At 41.8% G+C, this 20,806-nt stretch overlaps 1 protein-coding gene across 3 annotated transcripts in view; it reads right to left on the minus strand.

The window, feature by feature from the left end:
- Positions 1-1,286: 1,286 nt before the first annotated feature.
- Positions 1,287-20,806, minus strand: part of LOC140753034 (uncharacterized) — a 90,697-nt gene continuing 71,177 nt past the window's right edge. For all 3 annotated transcript variants that reach the window (XM_073087388.1, XM_073087386.1, XM_073087387.1), the window contains 8 exons: positions 14,826-14,964; positions 12,562-12,815; positions 8,491-8,654; positions 6,578-6,814; positions 5,994-6,167; positions 2,175-5,695; positions 1,983-2,094; positions 1,287-1,904 (listed from right to left, as the gene is read on the minus strand). In XM_073087388.1, coding sequence (XP_072943489.1) covers positions 1,797-1,904; positions 1,983-2,094; positions 2,175-5,695; positions 5,994-6,167; positions 6,578-6,814; positions 8,491-8,654; positions 12,562-12,815; positions 14,826-14,964 — 4,709 coding nt within the window. In that variant the 3' untranslated portion in view covers positions 1,287-1,796. The remainder of the gene's footprint in view (positions 1,905-1,982; positions 2,095-2,174; positions 5,696-5,993; positions 6,168-6,577; positions 6,815-8,490; positions 8,655-12,561; positions 12,816-14,825; positions 14,965-20,806) is intronic.

Below are 20,806 nucleotides of genomic sequence, written 5' to 3' on the forward strand. Positions count from 1 at the left end.
TTGAACTGTTTTATGCTTGAATTAAGCAGTCGAAGATGATGAAAATAATACTGAATAATGAAATAAATTAAATATACTCGTCTTGAATATCTTTGTGAATTATCATCATCAACCCATCATTCTCCCACTGCTGGGCACAGGACTCCTCTCAGAATGAGAAGGATTTAACCATAGTCCACCAGCCGATTCTCAGACCTACCTACTGAATATGCATATAAAATTTGGTGAACATCGGTAAAGCCGTTTCAGAGGATTACGGTAACTAACATTGTGACACGAGAGTTTTAGATATAAGATAAATCATTTTATTTTAGCGTGTCAATTTAGTTTTATTTTAAGTTTACTACTAAATAAAAAGATTTTTCGCTGTGATCTATGAATAACTATACTACGTTGCTGACAGATCATCAATTCATGAAATTGATTCAAGAAATATTCTAGAAAAATCTCAAATTATAATTGTCACAACTGAAATAGTAATAGGCGGTTTGTATTCTACGCAATTTTACAATAATGCTATTAGCATTCCACTCCAAAACCAAACCAAATCTCACTTTAGAATAAAACAAATGTCGATATTCTGATAGGCCATTGTCGGGCGACACGCCGTTGTTGTACCCGCGTGGCGGAGCGGTCACCATACCGGTCTGACGCGCAGAGGGTCCCGAGTTTGATCCCCAGCCAGACAGGATTCTAAATGATGAATTAAGGGTTTCTGTTTCTTGGTCTGGGTGTTTGTATATTTGTCTTAGTGTATCCATAGCGTTCACGATACAGGGAATCCTGGTGTGGGTCTGTGAGTGTCGAAAGCGTAAATTGTCTGGCCTACACGAGGCTACATGGTTACCCACGATTTATGGCACACCCAGTATACAAGGAGTTACGAGGCCGATTTTGATAAAAACTAAAACTGCATCATTAGTTTTTTTAAATATATTTTTCGATAGCCAGGAATCGAACGAGTTCATTTGGAAAAAAATACACCCTTTATATTATTCCTCTATCTGATAGTGTCGCTTATAAGGATCAAATCCTGGGAAGTAATGATAAATGATAAATTAAAGGAAAAGGATTTTTTTAAAGAAAATACATATTTTTTCATACATTAGCATACTAATCCTTAAGGATCCTCCTTTCAGCATTTTTCGCTAATCGTTAGTTTCGGATTTAGCCCTGAAGGCCTATTTGAAAAATTCCCCCTGTACATATAAGTCGCGTTATTTTGACGAGGATTAAAAAAGGTGCAATGGAGGGTTTTAATGAAGATTAAAAAAAAGAAACCGAAATGGGTGATATAACCATTTATTCGAATAAAATGCTTCATTTTAGTATTTCTTTGTAACACCATGATATTTAAGTTAAACATCGACAGTAAAAGTAGCAGTTAAGTAAACATTTTTTTCGACTTCCTACAACTATCATAACTCATAATAATCACTTCCTTCATAAATAAAACAATGTCTCAGTCCTCCTTCACGTTTTTTATTTAAATAATACGGTTATACAAAGAAAATAAATTAAAAGCCAGATTTAAAATCAATCATTCGTCGGTAATATAAAAATTCTAAACAGACTCATAATAATGGATAATAACCGCGAGGCGCCCACCGGCCCCGCAACGACCCGGCAACGTACACATTTATAAAAAGCGACTCTATAATATAAAAGTGGGAGGAGCCTCCCGCACCTAACGACTCACCGCTACGAGCGGCGTTAAAACTATTATACACTTATAGAAAATCACAAAATTCAAGCGGAAATAATAGGAATCGGAATCGATCACCGGGCCCGCGGCCCTACGCGATGACGTCGGGCAGCAGCGCGTTGTCCGCCGCGGGCGGGCTGGGCGGCGCCTTGCGCGCCTCGCCCGCGCGCCGCACGCCCGGCCGCGCGCCCGCCGGGGCCTGCAACACACCGCCACATCACACTATGCCCACTCGATACACTGCAATATACCGTCAGAGAGGGAGGCGAACCAGTACCTTAATGGGGGCGGTCCTCGGTGGCGCGGCCTTGGCGGTGATGCGCTTGTTGGCGAGGTCCTTGCTCTGCTTGTCGAGTGGGACACGAGTCGCCGGCTTAGGGGCGGCGGACCTGAAATCGCGTAGAATCGAATATGTTAGAAAAACTCAACGATGAGCTCGATCGACGTCGACTACGAGGAATATACTCACTTGGCGGGCGGCGCGGCGGCGGCGGGGGCGCGCGGGGCTGGGCGCGGCGCGGCGGGGCGCGCGGCGGCGGGGCGCGGCGTCGGCTTCGCGCTCGGCTTCACGTCGCCGTTGGTCACAGGCTTCTCGGGCGCCTTGGGCTTCGTCTCCTTGGGCTTGGCCGCGGGCGCCTGCCGGCTCGCCGCGGTGGCGGGCGGGCGGGTGATGGGCGGCGGGCGGGCGGCCGCGGGCGGGCGGGGCGCCGGCTTGGCGGCGGCGGGCGCGGGGGCGGGGCGCGGCGCGGCGGGCTTGGCGGCGGGGCGCGGCGCGGCGGCGGCGCGGGGCGCGGCCTTGGCGACGGCGGGCGCCTCCTTCGCGGGCGCGGGCCGCGGCGCCGGCTTGGCGGCGGGCGCGGCCGCCTTCGTGGCCGATCGCGCGGGCGTCGTGGGTGTCGGCTTGGTCGAGGGCGTCGTCGACTTGGACGCCGAGACCGGAGTCTTCGAGGGGGTGGCCCGGACGGGAGCGGTCTTGGTCGAGCCGGACGTCGGAGTCTTCGCGGCGGCGGGCGTCGCGGAGGCGGCGGCCGGTCTCTTGGCGGAAGCCGGGGTGCGGGCGGCGGGAGCGCTCGGTTTGGTCGCAGACTTGGGAGTGCGCGCATCGGTCTTGGTGGCCGGAGTCGTGGCAGACTTCTTGACGGTCGGAGTTTTTGCCTTCGCGGCCCCCACGGCGGCCGCGGTGGCGGCCACGGCGATTCCGGCGGCGGCGGCGGCGGCCAGCGGCACGTCGGCGGCGACGGGCATGTCGCCGAGCGGAGCGGCGTCGAGAGGGGCGGCGGCGGTCGCCGGCTCGATGGCGGGCGTGGGCGGGGGCGTGGCGCCGGGCTGCACGGCGTCGTCGTTCTGAATCTCATTGGTGACCGGCACGCAGATCTCCTGCGCTCGCGACTCCGGGATGCCGATGTCTATATCGGTGACGAGTTCGGCCCGTGGCCTGTCGGGCACGATGTCGGGGGTGGGTGCAGCGATCTCTGCCGCCGCGGTTTCCTCCTGCGGCACCACGGTCGGCTCCGCTGCGTCGGATGCGACCTGCGGAGCTTCGGGTGTCGCTCTCGAGGTTACTTCTTCGATCAAGACGTGCGATTCCTCAAACTTAGCGAGCGGCGATGTCGTCATCTCTTCGAGTGCCTCCGTGGCCTCTTCGGGCAATGGGGACGATCTAGGGGATGCGGTCTCCGGTCGAAGCGTTCGCTCCTCAATTACAGGTTCGACTGGTAGAGGAGAATATTTTTCTTCGGGTAGCGGAGACTTTGTCGTTGCTGCGGAATCGATTTCAAAGTTAATCGGTGACACGGCCTCGGCCGATACTGTCACTTCGATGTTTAGTCCTAAGTCTGTTTGCTGTTCAGTAGAGATGTTAATATCATTCTGATCTTCTACAGGTAAAGGAGAATCTCTATGTGCTTCGATAGGTATAGGTGCGTCTTCCTTTAATTCTTCCGGTAAATTGGATTCTCCGTGTAAATCGGATTCTGAAGGAAGTTCTCCTACAACAGTATCGACAGGTAAAAGCGTTTCAGATGGTAAAGGCGATACAGCGGGTAATTGTGATTCTGTCGGTACTGGTGATTCAGCAGGTTGTTGTGACTCAATGGGTAACGGTGATGCGATTGGTGACTGTGATTCAATTGGTAATTGTGATTCAATTGGTACGTCTGGCTCTGTTGGCAATGGTGATTCAGTAGGTAATGGCGATTCGGTAGGTAATGACGATTCGACAGGTAATGGTGATTCAGCAGGTAATGACAACTCAACAGGTAATGGCGATTCGGCAGGTAATAACGATTCAACAGGTAATGACGATTCGACAGGTAATGGCGATTCGACAGGTAATGGCGATTCGACAGGTATTGGCGATTCGGCAGGTAATGACGATTCGACAAGTAATGGCGATTCGACAGGTAATGGCGATTCGGCAGGTAATGGTGATTCGGCATGTAATGACGATTCGGCATGTAATGACGATTCGGTAGGCAATGGCGAATCAGCAGGGAAAGGTGATTTTCTGACAATTGAAGAATCAAAAGTCATATCCTTCTCTTGAAGAGGTGATTCAGAAGGAATAGGCGATTCCCTCGGCAGTGGAACTTCTGCTGGCAAAGGAGTTTTACTAATTTCTTCTTCTGTAGGCAAAGAAGAGTGAGTGTGACTATCGATCGGTAGGGGCGATTGTGATGGTATGGGGGATGCAACAGGAGACTCTACAGGCTCTGTTATTAATTCTGTGCAAATTGGTGATTTTGATGGTACAATAGAAGCATCCTGTTCAGAGGGTTCGACAGGAAGGGGTGATTCGCTCGGCAATGGTGACTCTGAAGGTAATGGGGAGTCAGCGGGTATAAGAGACTCACTTGGTAATGGTGACTGCGGCAACGAAGCTTCCGCCGGTAAAGGCGACTTCGACGCAAGAATATCTGCATCCTCTGAAGTAATTTCAGGCTCTAGTTTAAACTCAGGGGCATCAAAAACAGTCTCATTTTCTTGTAGAGTGTCATCTACTTTACTGTATGTGTTTGTTTCGAAATGTGATTCAGAAATGTGATGAACATCAACTACAACATTTTCCTGCATTTGATTTAGGGAAAACACATTTGTGCGTTCTTCTTCTGCTATGGGTTCTGGTTCGGGAGACAATGCAAGTTTTTCATTTGAAACAGTCTTATGAATATCGGGGGTCACAGCACTTTCTGAAATAATTTCATTTTCATTTTCCAAATTGGGTTGAATAGATTCAACGGGCAATACACTTTCAGACTTCTCCAAATGAATTTCTATGTTTTCATTTTTAATGTCGACATCTGGTTGTAATTCTTCACTTGGTGACTCGTCAAGTTTAATTTCCATATCAATATCTTGCAGGGTTTCCTCTTGTGGGGTGATGACGTCAGCATCTTTTTCGCTCTCACAAGGATCTTGCAGATCTTCATTAGTAAATCCTAATTCTGAACTTTTGCCATCAGGTATTTCAGGTATTTGTTCAAAAAGCAGTTTGTGAGATTCAGGAGTGTCTGTTGGAGCAACATTCTCGTGAGGTACATTGCTACATTCAAATTCAACGTTTGAATAGGTTTGTACATTATTAGTATTGGTAATGTTGAAATCCATAAAGCTATTCATGTTGTTAACATTATTAGGCAGTGTCGCAGATCTGTCATCAAACATCATTATATCATTGTTTGGTTCTTGAACACTATCTTCAGTTCCTAATAAGTCTTCCTGTTCCGGGCTAACATTTTCTTTGTCCTCATCATTGGTATAGCTGCAAACGCCATTTGTTTGCATATCTTCATCATCACTATCATCGGGCAGTGGTTGAACAGCGTTCAGGTCAACATGTGATTCAATCTTACCAAACCTTTCACATGTATCATCATCTTTTTCTTGGTAAAAACTCATGCTCATTGGATCTCTCTCCTTATTTTTCAGTCTTTCAAAAAGCTCTTCGTCACCATCGGCGAATGGATTAGAAGCGGCGTGAGTCTGGAATACCTAAAATTAATAATATAACTTCAGTATACTAAAATCTTTTTACTAAATCTTCAGTATAATATATAGACAAATTAAACAATAATAGTAGGACAGGACAGGACAGTTTTGACTTATGCTTGCTATTAAATCAGCTGACCCATTTTTTTATTACCAAGTAAATTTGACAAATGTAGACAGAAGCCATCAAATTTCGATCTTTGATAGGCAATTCATTGGATAGATTGATTATTAAATCAATAATTAATATTAAACGAATATACTTTCATTGTGTCATGCACAACAATAACTTTAAAATTACCTGTATATTACAGAAGTCTGTAGTATCCTTCTGTATTCTTTCAAAGTCTTGTATAAACTCTGTATCCTTCATCTTTTCAGTATCAACACCCACATTGAAACCAAATCCTAAGCTTTCCATTTCACATTTCTCATTCCCGTTTAAGTGCTCAGTGACTCCCTCCATTGATAAATTCTAAAACAAAATTAAATTTTATTAGTATTTGTTTTCCAAAAAACATAATCTGCTAAAATATACAAGTATGTAACCTGCAGTTACACCAACACTATGTATACACCTTATTGGAAGTCTCAATTTGCTACAGTTCGGTAATCACTGTTGTACAATTAAAAACAAACTTCTATAATTACTTGTAAATTGTGTAAAAAATTAATATATGTTCAGCATATTATGGAAAACATATCCAGTATTTTAAGTGTGTTACATTTAAATATGAAGAAATAAATTATAATAAAACTAAGAATACAAAAATTTGTTTTTGGATAATAAAACTCAGAATACTTAAATATATCAATTAAAGTAAACAAGATATCAATCATCATCATCTACATCAATATACAACAAGTGTGTTAAAAGTTACTTACGTGATGTCCATTAAGCTGATCACAATTGTCCAAGTCCAGCAGCTCAGCGGGCCTGACGACTGCCTCGGTGTTGAACTGAGCCACGTCTGGCAGCTCGATGTCGTCCATGGGCAGCGGCTTGCGCGGCGACTCCGCCAGCAGCAGGTCGGAGCCCGCCACGGTGCCCGGCACGAACACCGGCGCCTCCGGGTTCAACGGCGAACTGTTCATGTCTACTGAACTACTCTCCCACGCAGACTGAAATATTATGCAAAATAATTTCAAACACAGTTTTTTTTTTAGTACAAACAATATAGGTAATAGTCCACCTAATGGTGCTACTGCCACCCATGGTTGTCGGTAATCAACCCCAGATAGAGGTAAATTCCTACCTGAGATCGTCCACAGGGGCACTGCTACCTGAGGCCTAAGATGGAACTCCTCGGAAAAATATGTCTTCCTTACAGTGGTAAGGAAGGGAGTGCCCTTCAAACCAGAATGCAGCAATGCTTAACACCTTTGTTATTAGTTAGAAATAAAGTCAAACTTGACATCTTTCGCCAATTAACCTGATCATTATTGCATATCACTAAAAGCACGTCAAAAGGTGACATATGCACACAGAAGGAAAAACATGAACTTAATGCAAGGATACAAATAGATCAACACTCAGCACTGAGAAAGTTGAAGGTTGTATATTTATACAAATAAATGTTAATTATAATGAGGCAATGTAATAAACATTTTTGAAATGAACAAGTAGAAACTTCTCATACATAACCCAAAAGACTTTAGAACTAACTAAAGAATAATTTCCAGTGAAGATGCATAGTGTATAATAATGTAGTTAAACACTTTATTAATAGTTTTTATGAGATCTAATAGAAATGGACAACTGTAACAAACTCCATACAGAATGGGAGTTCTCTCTTTAAACAGATTACAGCTGCATTGTCACTCCTGAACACACTAAGATGTTTGCCTCATATTATGTAAGTCAGCCAGGATACACACCCTTCCACCATATTGAGTCTTCCACGCTATAGCATTATTTCAAAATTCAAATTTACTGTAGGGTTATTCCAAATCAAATGTATTTATGGTTATGTACCAAACATGTGGCATTTAAATTATTGTTTAAGTTGAAAAGCGCAATTTGGTAAGTATTTGTCATGTTAATTTTATCTAACACAAGGATTGCAATCCTTTTGTCCGTAGAGAGACTTTTTGTTGGTATTAGTTAATTGGTAACCGTAATCTTGATTTCTTTTGAATGTATTTGAATAAGACAAGTAAATATGTACTCAAGAACACACTGCAGTTCAATAAAACCATCAATATTTCTAACAGGAAATGAACAGTGATCCTTAACACATGTGTATGAATACACACTATTAATATGTCAACTTAATGGCAATAACACATTGCAATATCATTATTATACATTATGTTCCTTGGAATTAAGCACATCAGTTTAATTGTAATAATGCAGGTGCTTATTCATACATGTATGTGACCATGGCCCTTAACTACAATGGAATAAAAAATAGCCCTAATTCATATACCTATAAAGTTGCATACTGAAAACTAATACTAAAATGGCATACATATTTCTAGCCACATAAAATATACAGAAAACCACAAAGTCACTGTTGTATTCCTTAATTGCACATTTACATTTGTAATCAAAAACATTTCTATTGTCAATTCATTCTAGGAACAGCTGATTATAAAATGTTTGTTATACAGTTAGTTGAAATATACGTTATCATTTCGTTTAATTAAATACTACCTACATTATCGTTACTTAATAAGTACTCTTGATACATTGTGAAATAGGAAGTTGCTCAATAACTTCGTTGTATACTTATTCGCACCTTTAACCGGATTATTAATAAAATGTGGGTTATAATCGTAACGCAATAACAACTCACGTTATCCTGACAAGGTGTTTCGGAGCGCGGCGGCTCGTCGGCCTCCTCGCTGGCGTTCTGCTCCCTGTCGCCTTCGCCCTTGTAGTAGTTCCACTCGTCCTCGGAGTCCTCGCCGCTCTCCGCTACATTATCCACCAGGTTGCCGTCGACGTGGCCTTCCTCGACTGCACAACATACACGGCACACGTTACTGACAATACTCACCGTCCGCTGACAAAGCGGCGTGCGACCTCACCAGGTGATCGCGCACCCCTTTTGTCCTACATCAACAGGTGACACACCCTTACTATACATTTGAAGCGTTTTCGTCACGTCAGAATCGTAAAATATCAGCGATCCGATGCCGGCACAACAAATAAATAATGATATCAATGACGGATATCGAGCCGGTGGCGCACGACAGCGACATTTACCGGTCACAAATTCAAACTCGCGAAACCTTCGCGGACGCCATTTCGATTCGAGAACGGGCGAGCCGAGACACGCCCGACTACAAATTCGGATTAGGCGTATCCAGTCGATATTATAAGGTGAAACTATAGCCCTTACGATAATCCTTTGGGCGACGACGACGAACGGAGGGATGCGCCTTCGAACGAACGTTCTATTTCCAGAACGCCGCTCCGCATGAATCAACACAGAAATAACCTTTCACTGTTCGGTATGTGAAAATAATCAACAACATTCGCTAAATAATCACGTACCGTAAACGGAAATTTCACTACACTGATCGTTATCTTCACCGTCGACGAAATATTGCGAGTGGCGTTATAAAATGCAGACAAAAGCCCGTGCAGAGCAGCGAGAGCGGTATTCGGCGAGTACAGAGTCCACGAACGTTCGATGCGAGACTGCGCGCGAGCGAGACGGGCCGGGGCGCGGGCGGGACACCGGGCGCGCGGCCGGCGGGGGGACCAGGCATGCACTCAAGCAGGGATGCCATGTCACTATATTATTATAAATTCTTCTATAAATAATTCCTAGTACCACCGTCTGAGGGAGACTGACCAAATTTAAGTATAATAAATACTTATTTACCTACATATTTAGAGAAATGCGAGTCGCCTTTTATTATTGAAATGGCATAATGAGACCGTAGTTAATGTATGTTTACAAAGGAGTAATCAGGTAGGAATACGATTATATGATAGGTAGGTACAGGTTCCTACAACTAACTATTTGTTACACTTGACTTACTTAATCAGCGAACAATGACCGCCTTTGCTATGCGCCTATGCTGTGCTACTCGATGCAGATCCGATGAAGGATCATTATAAACACGTAGTAGGTACCTAATAAATTAAACATTGCTCTGTTGCTCAGCTCAAGTAGGTACCTACACCTGTATAAAGAGCAGCCCGGACTAGCCAATTCAATTAATTCTTCGAAAAGTATGCCAATTAACTGCAAAACAAATGCAGTAGGTAGGTACTCCACAACCTACATCTACTAGAAGCCCTTGCATACTACTTGAATAGAACTGCCTAATAATTATGTAGTCAGTATTTAGTAACTATTTAGCACGCACAAAATCTTAGGATATAATTAATACAAATATAATGAATATTTGCACAAAAAAAGGAAGTAATATCAGATGATTCGGGGGCGAAGTGCAGATTAGACTAATCTGATCATTACGATGATGGTTTTAAACGTCAGATTTAAGACAAATATATCCTGAGCATCACAATGTTAATACGATGGCTACGTACATATGTACGTGGAATGCGTAATTATGCCTATCCGTTTGCTATTTCCGTTACGTAAGTATGTTTTATTTTTAGTAAGTATGCGTTAGCACTATAAACAAAGCAAAAAAATATTATTAATGAAATCGAGTTCGCACCTATTAAGCTGGAAAAAAATGTAAACGCGTGTTCTAGCGTTTCTATAGAAAGGTACGATGTGATTGCAATAATAATAAATCCAAATAGGCATAAATAAGCATTAGCCGTAGGTACCTACAACGATCCAGTTCAATTTATACGTGACGACCACTGCGTTCCGACAGTCAAGGGTCGCTTGGTCAGGGGAGCATGAGTAAATGACGACTATGAAGAGACTGATGCCTGACGGAATGACGACTTATGACGAGGACGGTATGATATGGATCCTTAAAATTGGAGTGATTGCGGCATTGCTTGTGATGCTGATTTCTCTATTTGAATGTAGGCTTTGGTAAGGTATCGCAGTTACCAAGGTATACATTCTACCGGTGGTACCGGTATCTATATGTATATGCGGCATTCCATGTTAGTTACAAAAGTTTGGAAATCTATTGAAAACAAACAAGCCAATCGATGATTTCTACTTATGTTATAAATCAAATCAAAATTATACAATAATTAGTAAAACAAAAAAATATACCACTTAATCTCGTGAAAAAAATTAATACTCATACGAATGAAATCGCAGTTCATGTTCGAAACCTAAAAAAGTATGGATGATCGTTGGCAAATTTATGTAAAGAAGATATAATAAAAAATACTGTGAAATTTGAATACACTTCGACCTCATTCCAACATGTAAAATTGTACTAAATTATAAGAATTTAATAATGAAAAAGAATAAAAATAAGCGCGTTCAAATGACATCTACAAGACATCCACAAAGCTCCACGACTCCTAGCAGATCCTATTCAGCCCACGGTAATATCTCGTAGCGTGAAACAATTCCTCTCCGGAATACCATTGGATAGTTTTTACATCGGTGCCACATGCACTCACATCGTTACAGTGGACTAATGTTACATGTAGCTATGTAGTTAAGTAGTTATGTACATTGTACTCTCACTTATTCACTAAGTAATCACCAACTTATACTTCTCTAAGGAATTCCGTTGAACTACTAACTAGCCACTCCTCTGTAGATATAATAAATAATCAATTTGAACAAATGAGTAATTTTTCAATCATTTCTTTTTTCTTCCCTTTTTATACTTACATACATACTTTCTTTATTACTATGGTAAGTATGTAAAGACGTATTAACACATTATATTGTACGTTAATGTAATGACATAATAACACATTTACACATACGAATTTCACTTTACTTCATATTCGCAATCTTCCTTATCTTTTCCATCTAGTAGAGAACGAAAGAGCTCGCAGCATCACGATAGCGTATTTGGAGCAATCGATGGGATTGGAGCGAAACGGGGACGGTAGCCGGGAAACAACCGGCCGTAGCTATAAGGTATCGTTAGAGCGGTCAAACGCTAAGAGATCTGAACACTACTCATCTTGCTAACAAGTCTAATAACCCAATTGCCGTAAATAAACGTAGATTAGGATCCTCTTTGGGTCACTGAACCAGTGAAATATGCAATAGGATTAGAGTATAATTATACAGGTCGCACCCAGGCGGTGCTGAATAGGTTCACTTGAAATAATTATGATCTACACAACGTACTCAATTGAAAATTATTTTGAGTGTAACCCACTCAGTATTATATAACTAAAAAAATATTTCCGAAGGCTGATACAAAATTGGAAGTTCGCCAAAGGACGACGGAAAGGTGGACGTAGGATAACATTAAATTTGGGCGAATTTTAATAAACCGAAAACGGAGGTCGTATCAAAGTCGTGTGCGTCAGTACATGAAGTATGCAATATGTAAACGACAGTAAACACCGAGCTAAGCTGACGCCGAGTGGGAAACAAAAACATGCAAATAAAGACCTAAAATGCATGCGCACGGCTTACTAAGTTTCGTAGGTCATGCACTTTTTGTAGGTCGTCTGCGAAACGTATGCGTGAGAATAAAATAATTACACATATCCTACTATTGTCTAACTTCTTCCGTTAATTGAGCATAGGATTACGCTATTGTAGCCATAAAAATCGCCAGAGGTGTAAATTATACTTATGAACGGATCTTTTTTTTTTTTCTTGACACAACAAATTTTTGACATAGTTTAATAAAAATAGGGACACCGTTAAACTTTCATGAATGCAAAATGCTACAAAAAATCGCGTAGGTTGGCCTGCAAGCTAATTGGATAGATTAGTAAAAAATGAATACAATAGACTTTATATGTATTGATAATTTGTATAGATGTGTCTTACCAGCATGCGCGGGCGGTGTGGGCGCAGCGGCCTGCTCCATCCCGCGGTCGTCGACGTCGTTACGGTCCGCGTCAACGTCCGCGTCGACGTCGACCGCCGTCTCGGGGCCGAGGTCCTCGCTGTCGCTGTCCGAGACGCCGTTGTCCGCGTCGGCGTCCGCGCAGCCGCCGCCCGACGCCTCGGCGGCCGCGGACGCCTTGCACGGGTCCGCCTCCACGGCGAACGGTGGTGCGTTCACCACCGCGTTGTCCAGCCTGATCGAAAAGCATCAATTGGTTAAGAGACCTAAGCGATAAAAAAAGAGATGGAAGTTATTTTTTTAAAGCTGAAGTAACAAACTAGCATGCTCCTGATGCCGCCCATGGACAACTCTATATAGAAAAGGAGGTTCTAGTTAAAGCCTATCAGTCCGCTTTGTAAGGAAACATCATTATATCATTTCTTCAACAACAACAACCGCCTTAGGTACTGTAACGTAACGTAACGTGTGGATCTAAATGTATTCTTTAGACACGTAAGAATGAAATTTTGTGATTCTAATTTATACTATATTTTGAAGGTGGTAGAAGCCTTTGTGATTCAACTATGGCGGCATCACCGCCTCACCTATTTCTGCCTAAGAACAGCAGTGTTAAGCGCTGCTGTGTTCTGGTTTGAAGCATGTGGTAAGTGAGAGTTTACTTTTAGGGGTAGCGGCGCACCTGTAGCCGACTTCAGGTAAGAATTTCTAATCCTATGTGGGGTTCATTACAGATGTCCATGGGCGGCAGTAGCCACTTACCATCAGGTGGACTGCATGCTCTTCTGCTACTCCTATACTATAAAAAATACTCGAAAAGTTCTCCATAAGAATAAAGAATCGTCGGTAAATACGGACATTTAAATTACAAGTAAAATATGGCGGATGAGCTGCTAAATGTCATTAATCTTTGAATGGAATATGATAATACCTATACTCATAATTATTATTTTAATATTTGCATGTGCCAAATTAATATTTGTTCATTTGTGGTAGCGGAAACCTGACGCGACTTACCTAACTCGAAAATTATTTCAATAAACTAATGCTAGGCGGATTCAATAATAAATATAAATATAAAAAAATGCAAGAACTCAAATAAATTCTAGAACAAAATTTAGTGTTTATCGTCAGTGTCATTATACCAAATATAGCTACATTAATTTCGCAAGTAAAAATGCATTACTTATCGCAAAATACTAATAATTAGGTTTTGTAAGCTACTTATTTTGATATGCACTCATTTCATCCGAAATAATACAAACGTAATCAGTGATTATCGAAAACAATGGGTAAGTATAAGGATAATGATAAAGCACGCAGCCAATTGTGCGCTTCCATGGAAATCATGACGATTCCCGCTACTCCTTATCAGAGCGATAAACATTCGGCCACACGATACGGAGATCAACTGTCACGTAGAAAGTAATAAAACTTTCGTTTTCACACACTCGTGGGTGGACCGTAGACGACGATAGGCCAGCACAGATGTTACCCAAGGTCGGTGGGTACGAGATGTATTCACGTTTTACGAAGTTACTCTTATCCACACGACTAAACCAGTTTGAAAATGCGAAGACGTTAAGTAAATTAACGCCGGTGCGACGATTTACTTGTTCTTTCGTTTTAAAAAGTATATGCAAATATATCACCCCCATTTAATTTACCTATTTTATTTATTTCGAATTATAATACCATTAGATAAGCTATTTGTTTTTCGCATTATTAAATCCTTCCCTTGATATTTTATCACAGCAATAGGCATCCTGTACGAGTACAATAAACTCTACACTTCTCAAGGTTCTTATAGCCGTCTACAAGAAATGTGGTTATAACATAAATATAAATATGATCGAATCCAACATTATTATGACATTACAAACTGATTATACGAATTAGCTTCTGGTTTGAATATCCGGTGGTTAACGCAGGTATTCCACAAATTTACATATATGAATACCTATGTACCTTAGATAGCTTTAGATTTAGTTGTGCAATAAATACTTACATAGTGTTTGATCTAGCCCCTGCGATCTTGCTGAATAACAAAAAAATCTTTCGAACACCAAGAAAGGGGTTCAGAAATATTATTGCGACAGCAGACCTCGGTATGTGTGGTTTCAGAAATGTTGTAACACGTAATCCCAGTATGTAAACCGCAATCGGATTTTCACAGCAATATTCTATAGTACAAGGTTTATTAATAGCGATCTATTGATAATTGTGAAATAGTAAGCTCACTTACCCAAGGTCCATGGGCGGGCAGTTGTCGGCGACTATATCACGCGGGTTCTTCAAGAACACCACGATCACTGATATATTGTCCACGGAGCCCTCCCGCTTTGCCTGTACGATCAAACGCTTCCCGACCGCCTTCAAGTCATCTGCAGACAAGGAGAGCACCAAACATAGAACAATATCAACGACAACAATTAAACAATTATATGCCATGACAGCAACGATCATTGTGTCGACGACAAATTTCTCAACGTTATTATTATCCTTAAAATACCAGTGTGTCATCTAGCACGAAACGGTGTTGCAAAGTCTATTATGTCTGCAATTTGTTGCAGCACAATGGTGAATAGAGCCGACGGATATGGAGTAACGATGTTTATGTTTCCATTAGGCACAGGCTGCGCGAGGATGTCCTTGTTCAGTCTTAAGCTCGTCGGAATGAGTCAGCCTACCGCTATTGTCCCACATACATGTGTGTCCCGGCTCTATGTCCCATGGAATAATTTCACGCGTATAAAATAATTAAACTGTTTGCGTTTGCTTTCCCTCAATGACTAATACATCCGAACCCTATGAGATTTGGAGTCTTATTAAATATTCAAGGGAGCAGTTGGCGTATATTAAACTAGGTTCGCGTGAATTTTCCGCAATTATGTGGCGATTGCGTCACCTGCGATGACATTATTACCTAGCTGGGTTGTTATCGTGTTAATTATATTTATGCGTCTAAATTAGACGGTTAGTTTAGTAGCCTCACCGCGAAACACTAGCCGGCACTCCCTGGCCGGGGTGTGTCTAATGGCGGCATACACTCGCGTAGAGCGGAGTGCCGACAGCGGCGCTCAGCGCCTCTAGGCGCAGCAGACACACGCCTTGACTTTGCTCGCTATTTCGGGGCGCGGTCGACGCCGCCGCCCTTGCTTTTTACCCTGTTTGGTCTGGCTCGAAGCCAACCGCGCCCCGTCTACTCTCACCCGCCGAGTTTGGATACTAGCCCAACTTTATAAAAGGTTGTTCGAATTATCTCGTGTCTCCATATCTGGAATTATATAATATCTAGGGTAGAGGAAAAATTGTTTAAAACGTTTCTATACTCGTTAAAAATAAATGATGTAAATGAGTCAACTGGGTAGGTACCTACTGTTGATTTTATACTTTACGAGACCGAAAAAGTACGTACTAATAAATATACAAAGACAAGATCTTAAATCATATCGTAACGTAACTTTAATTAACATAATTGCGAAATAAATCATTTCATTTTAATCGTATCATACATACGAATAGGTATCTTAAGTTATTTATTTCCATTTACTTAGTTGTATGCAAATTACGCGGAAAGTGTAACATGTACAAGAGACAGCGTGTGGAACGGAAAGTAGAGAGACTGTGGACGGTGTAATCTTATGGAGAGCGCGGAAGTGTTGAATGTTTATTAGTTCAGTTTATCATGTCGAGGCGGGCCGGCGGGCGATCAGTGCGGCGATTATTGCCGGCCGGCTAACGGTGATGCGGATGGAATGCGCCGCCGGCCATTGTTCCTTACGACTCAACGCAAAAACGGATCACGGTTCATCGACGCATACTAAACCTAACGCACCTGCTGTCCACTGTCGTCGTCTGCGGAAAATTGTAGGTCGTCATTTGTCGAACGCAACAGACTAAAGAAAACTGGAGCGTAAAAACTGTATTTGCCAATGTATTAGGAAAACCAAAAAATAATCAAGTTTTGTTTGCTGATGTTATTGATTAAAGACGTTAAATGCTTATCAACAAAATAATTTCTACCATTTTTAACCTTTTTTGTTTGAAATAAAGTGTTAGAAATTAACGTTTTTCACCGGAAAACAAGACTTCGATTAGATACTTTTCGGTTTTCCTAATAATTTTAAAAATATTATCGTACTAATCCTAATCATAATAGTAGGTATTTGCTCTGCAAATTTCATCCTTAATCCGGGCAGCCGCATCTCAAGTGCACATGAAGTTTAGTTTGAAAGCCGATGAAAGTAGACGTCGACGGATTAAGTGCAATTTTCCGGTAAATTCCCCCGGCCGCTGCAGCCTGAATGGTGCCCCCGGTACACGATGAAAAACTCTTGTTGTCGGCAGTTAGAATGTACATAGCTTGCCGTAGCCCTTTGTATACCCACTCGATTCTGAAGTGTTTCTATCTTCTGCTGTATAAAAAAACAGTCGAAGTCAGCAAGTCTCGATATTATTAAATAACTTCTAAGTTGTATTCGAATCTTCCCCCGACGTATATATTTTAAACACAGATCGGGATTAGGGCTATTCTTAAATAGCTTATCTTATTTCTGAGGAAAAAAAATGGATCTAACACCTATTCGGTATAATTTAATTCTTCGCTTTAATTGAGTATTCTACAAAATATAGTATAAAGAATTAAGAACTGGTATACGAATCACAGGCCTTTAAATCACGAATAGGTCTGCCTACCTAATTATATTTTTTGCGACTCCGCTCTATAATACGCAAACTCAAGAATGCCGAGCTTGAAACACGGAGACAGCGCAAGCAAAAAGGCGTAATAGAATAACGTTGTAAAGTTATTACGTCTACATTCAATATACGGGCTGAGTGTGCACGTAGATCTATCTATCTGTACGTCAATTCAGTACAAAGTAATGCCGTATACCAGGGCTTTCCTGGAGGTAGGCAGGGGGCGGCCCCCCATGGCAGCGCCGCCATTGCAGTTTCCACTCAGAGCGCCGACGAACTGTTCGACTACATAATATATTTGAGCCATATAAAGCCTACACAGACGGCAACGGTTAAACCGCCGCAGTACTCGGATATTACCGAATACTTCCATGATTGCACAATATTATAAATTGAATTTCACCCACGATATCGCTCGCGTGGGCGGAATTAGAATATCCTTTTAATATTACTTGCATTCCGACTGTTATGGTCGTTAATTTCGATCGGAATAAATCCAAGGTAACGTTCTGATTTTTCATTTCGTTTTACTTTAGCTAAAAAACATTTCATCACCATTTTGTGAGAGACGGCGTTATAAAAATCTATCCGAAATACTAATACATTTCCTCTTACACGGGAAAAATATTGTAAATTTAGAATTTATTACCGACATAAATAGTTTATATTATACATAGACCCAGTTATGGAATGAAATGAATTCAATTTGATCAATCAAAACACGACATTCCGCTAGATCCAATCGGGGGAATGGGGCGTACGTGCGCCGCGTGCGGAATGCAAGCGTTGTGCAAGTGGGAATCGAACCCGACACCGCGGCTGTGCGGCTGCGGTTTAACTGTACTGGGACGCCTCCGTGCTGATACATTTATTGCATCACGGACATACACATAATTTGCAAACACTATTATATGCGGTCACCGGAAAAGCGACATTACGGCAGCTGCAAAACGTATCATCTAGTTCAATAGGAATATTTAAATCCACTCTAACGCTGAAGTGTTAATTAAACGTATACGCAAATAAGCTTCTCGAGCGTGAAAGCGTCGAGAGGCGGCTTATATTTACAGATACATTATCTTCGGAAAACAAACTCGACACAGCCACTTAAGCCGGGCGTCCGCGCGGCGTCTGCGGGCGAGGCCTCCGATCCGCCATCGACGCGACACATGACAAACAACAGCCGGCCGGCCTAAGAGCTTTCACTTAGATATAAGATATCTGAAATGTCCATGTAAGTCTTTTCTTACAATGTCATCCAATCCGTAAACGTCGCCTTAGCATGTAGTCATTCGCTCGGGATATTTATTTGTTTCGACGAAAACATTTCTCTCCTCTCGTAACGGGATACAGGCTGAAGACGCAATTATAGCGCTAAAATAAAAATCGATGCCTGTCTGGTGCCCGCAGCGACGTTTTAAGTGGAACGAGGTCCTTCGGGATATATCTATTACTATCGTCTGTGATAGTAATAAAGGGCCTGATTTAATTAAAATTGTCTCTGCATTATATCGTGTATACTGTACAGTAAGAGTAAAAAAGTGAAATGTGCTCTTGTTTTTACTATTGCTCTATCAACAATAGTGCGTTATAAAGTTTGTCTCGTATCGTATCTGTCCCTCGTCAGAGGTAATGAATAAAAAACTATTATATGAAAGCTTGGCAAATGGTATGTGTGCCGGGCTCCGGCGATGCGTAATGGAATCGAGTGGGAAGTTTTATGCACGCTCGGCGTTCATCAGTTGGCCGGTAATTGGTTAGCGAGGGCGGCGAGCACGGGAGAGCACGTCGGAGTTATAGGAAGCCCTGCGCGGCCGGGAGTCCCTCTAATTAACGCTCGCAGCGTCCGCCGCCCATCCGATTGGCCACGCGTAGGGCTGCCGCCTAACTTTTCCCTATATGCCCTACATTGGGATAGGGCATGTCCAGCGAGCAAAGTTCCGTACTTTAAAACAGACTAAACTATTCTCATATTTTTTCACAATGTCGTTGATTAATCCGGACGACGATAAACTTCGAATGAATTAGTCATTCAAAATTCCAGTTCAATTATGTAATCACCAAAAATAAAACGTTTGTAAAGACACGTACAGTACAAACTTGAATTCACAATTAGCTCTCAATACCAAAAAATTGAAAGTATTAAAATCAAATTACAAACATTAAATAAGTATCGACCGACAGTCAGGATTAAAATTCGTCAGCCCTGCATCTCGCGTAATTGGACGCCCGCTCGTTGGGTGGATGGCCCGTGTCGCACCTCTGCAGTTTTCAGTAGTCGTGTTGCAGATTTTACCGATGTTTGCATTTAATGCAGTAACGAGCATTTCCCACTCCATATGTCTGCACCATTCAAAGCTAGTTTACAGCTGTATACAGTGCGCATATAACTGTTTTATGTAAGTATCCGGTTTTCCATTTCAATTTAGCGTTTAGTTGTGTCACAATTTGTCGTTAGGTTTAAATTTAAAGTTTAAAATTTATTCACAAAATAATAAGAAAACATAACGAACAAACTTCGTCATCCAAATAAATTCATTTTAAACTAACAAGCTCCGTCTGCTAACTCTTTTTTGGTCGACGTTCGAAAAAGTTGAAACTGTGTAAACTTTGGAGTGTTCTCTGCGACAACATATCCACACAAGTCGGGCTAACAATGTGACTCATGTGGTCCGTTGCCACATTCGTAAAACGAGCCGAATTACGGTGGAATTGAATGTGAAGTGAAAGATGAGAATCGGGACGAGCGTTGAATGCAAGTTCCGGGAAACGCGCAATAGCCGTAAATTACAATAATCACTAAATGCAAAACGCACTACGCACTAGGTAATACACAGGTAATAGAGGCCTTATCTCTGATTGCATCAGCGGAGCTGGGGGTAAGTCGGTAATCGCATGCAACTTGAGTGAATCCTAATCAGAACTAAACGAGGCAATGACATCTGGAGTCATCTTAAAACAGGATAGAATCTCTACCGATTATCTATTACAATTATTACAAACATGTTCTTAACCATGAAAAGTGGAATTCTGATGAAGATATGTCTGCCTTACCACAACTCTTAGCATTTAATCTTTGACAGACGTCAAGTGGCATTAATTCTATTTTAGGTAAATTCCAGTAACATCGGATATCTTACAATATAAAGAACTTGATTTTCATAGAGAAACTGATATTGAGCGTATAGGTAATGTGAAAAAGAAACAAAAATGCATGCACAAAGCCGTCGTATTCTAACGTGATAAGTGTGACAAGTGATGCAGCTAAAATCGATAGCGCATTCCAAGATACTGACTCGCTCTCGTATGCAGCGTAAGTAGAGCTCATTGTATGGTCTTGTCGAATGGGCATGCCAGATCTGTCTTTAATATTGAATATTACTTTACAAAAGCTGTCTATTTTCATACAAACGCCTATATTTAATAGCGATTGGTTCTGGACAAGTCGTAAAGCAACTGACATGTACAGCTAACGTCTATACGTTAGCACGTAATCACAATTTATGTACTTTTTATGTTTGCATA

Source organism: Epargyreus clarus, unplaced genomic scaffold (genome assembly GCF_041222505.1).
Source record: "Epargyreus clarus isolate Ecla_fem2 unplaced genomic scaffold, WU_Ecla_fem_2.2 ptg000026l, whole genome shotgun sequence".
NCBI classification, from domain to species: Eukaryota; Metazoa; Arthropoda; class Insecta; order Lepidoptera; family Hesperiidae; genus Epargyreus; species Epargyreus clarus.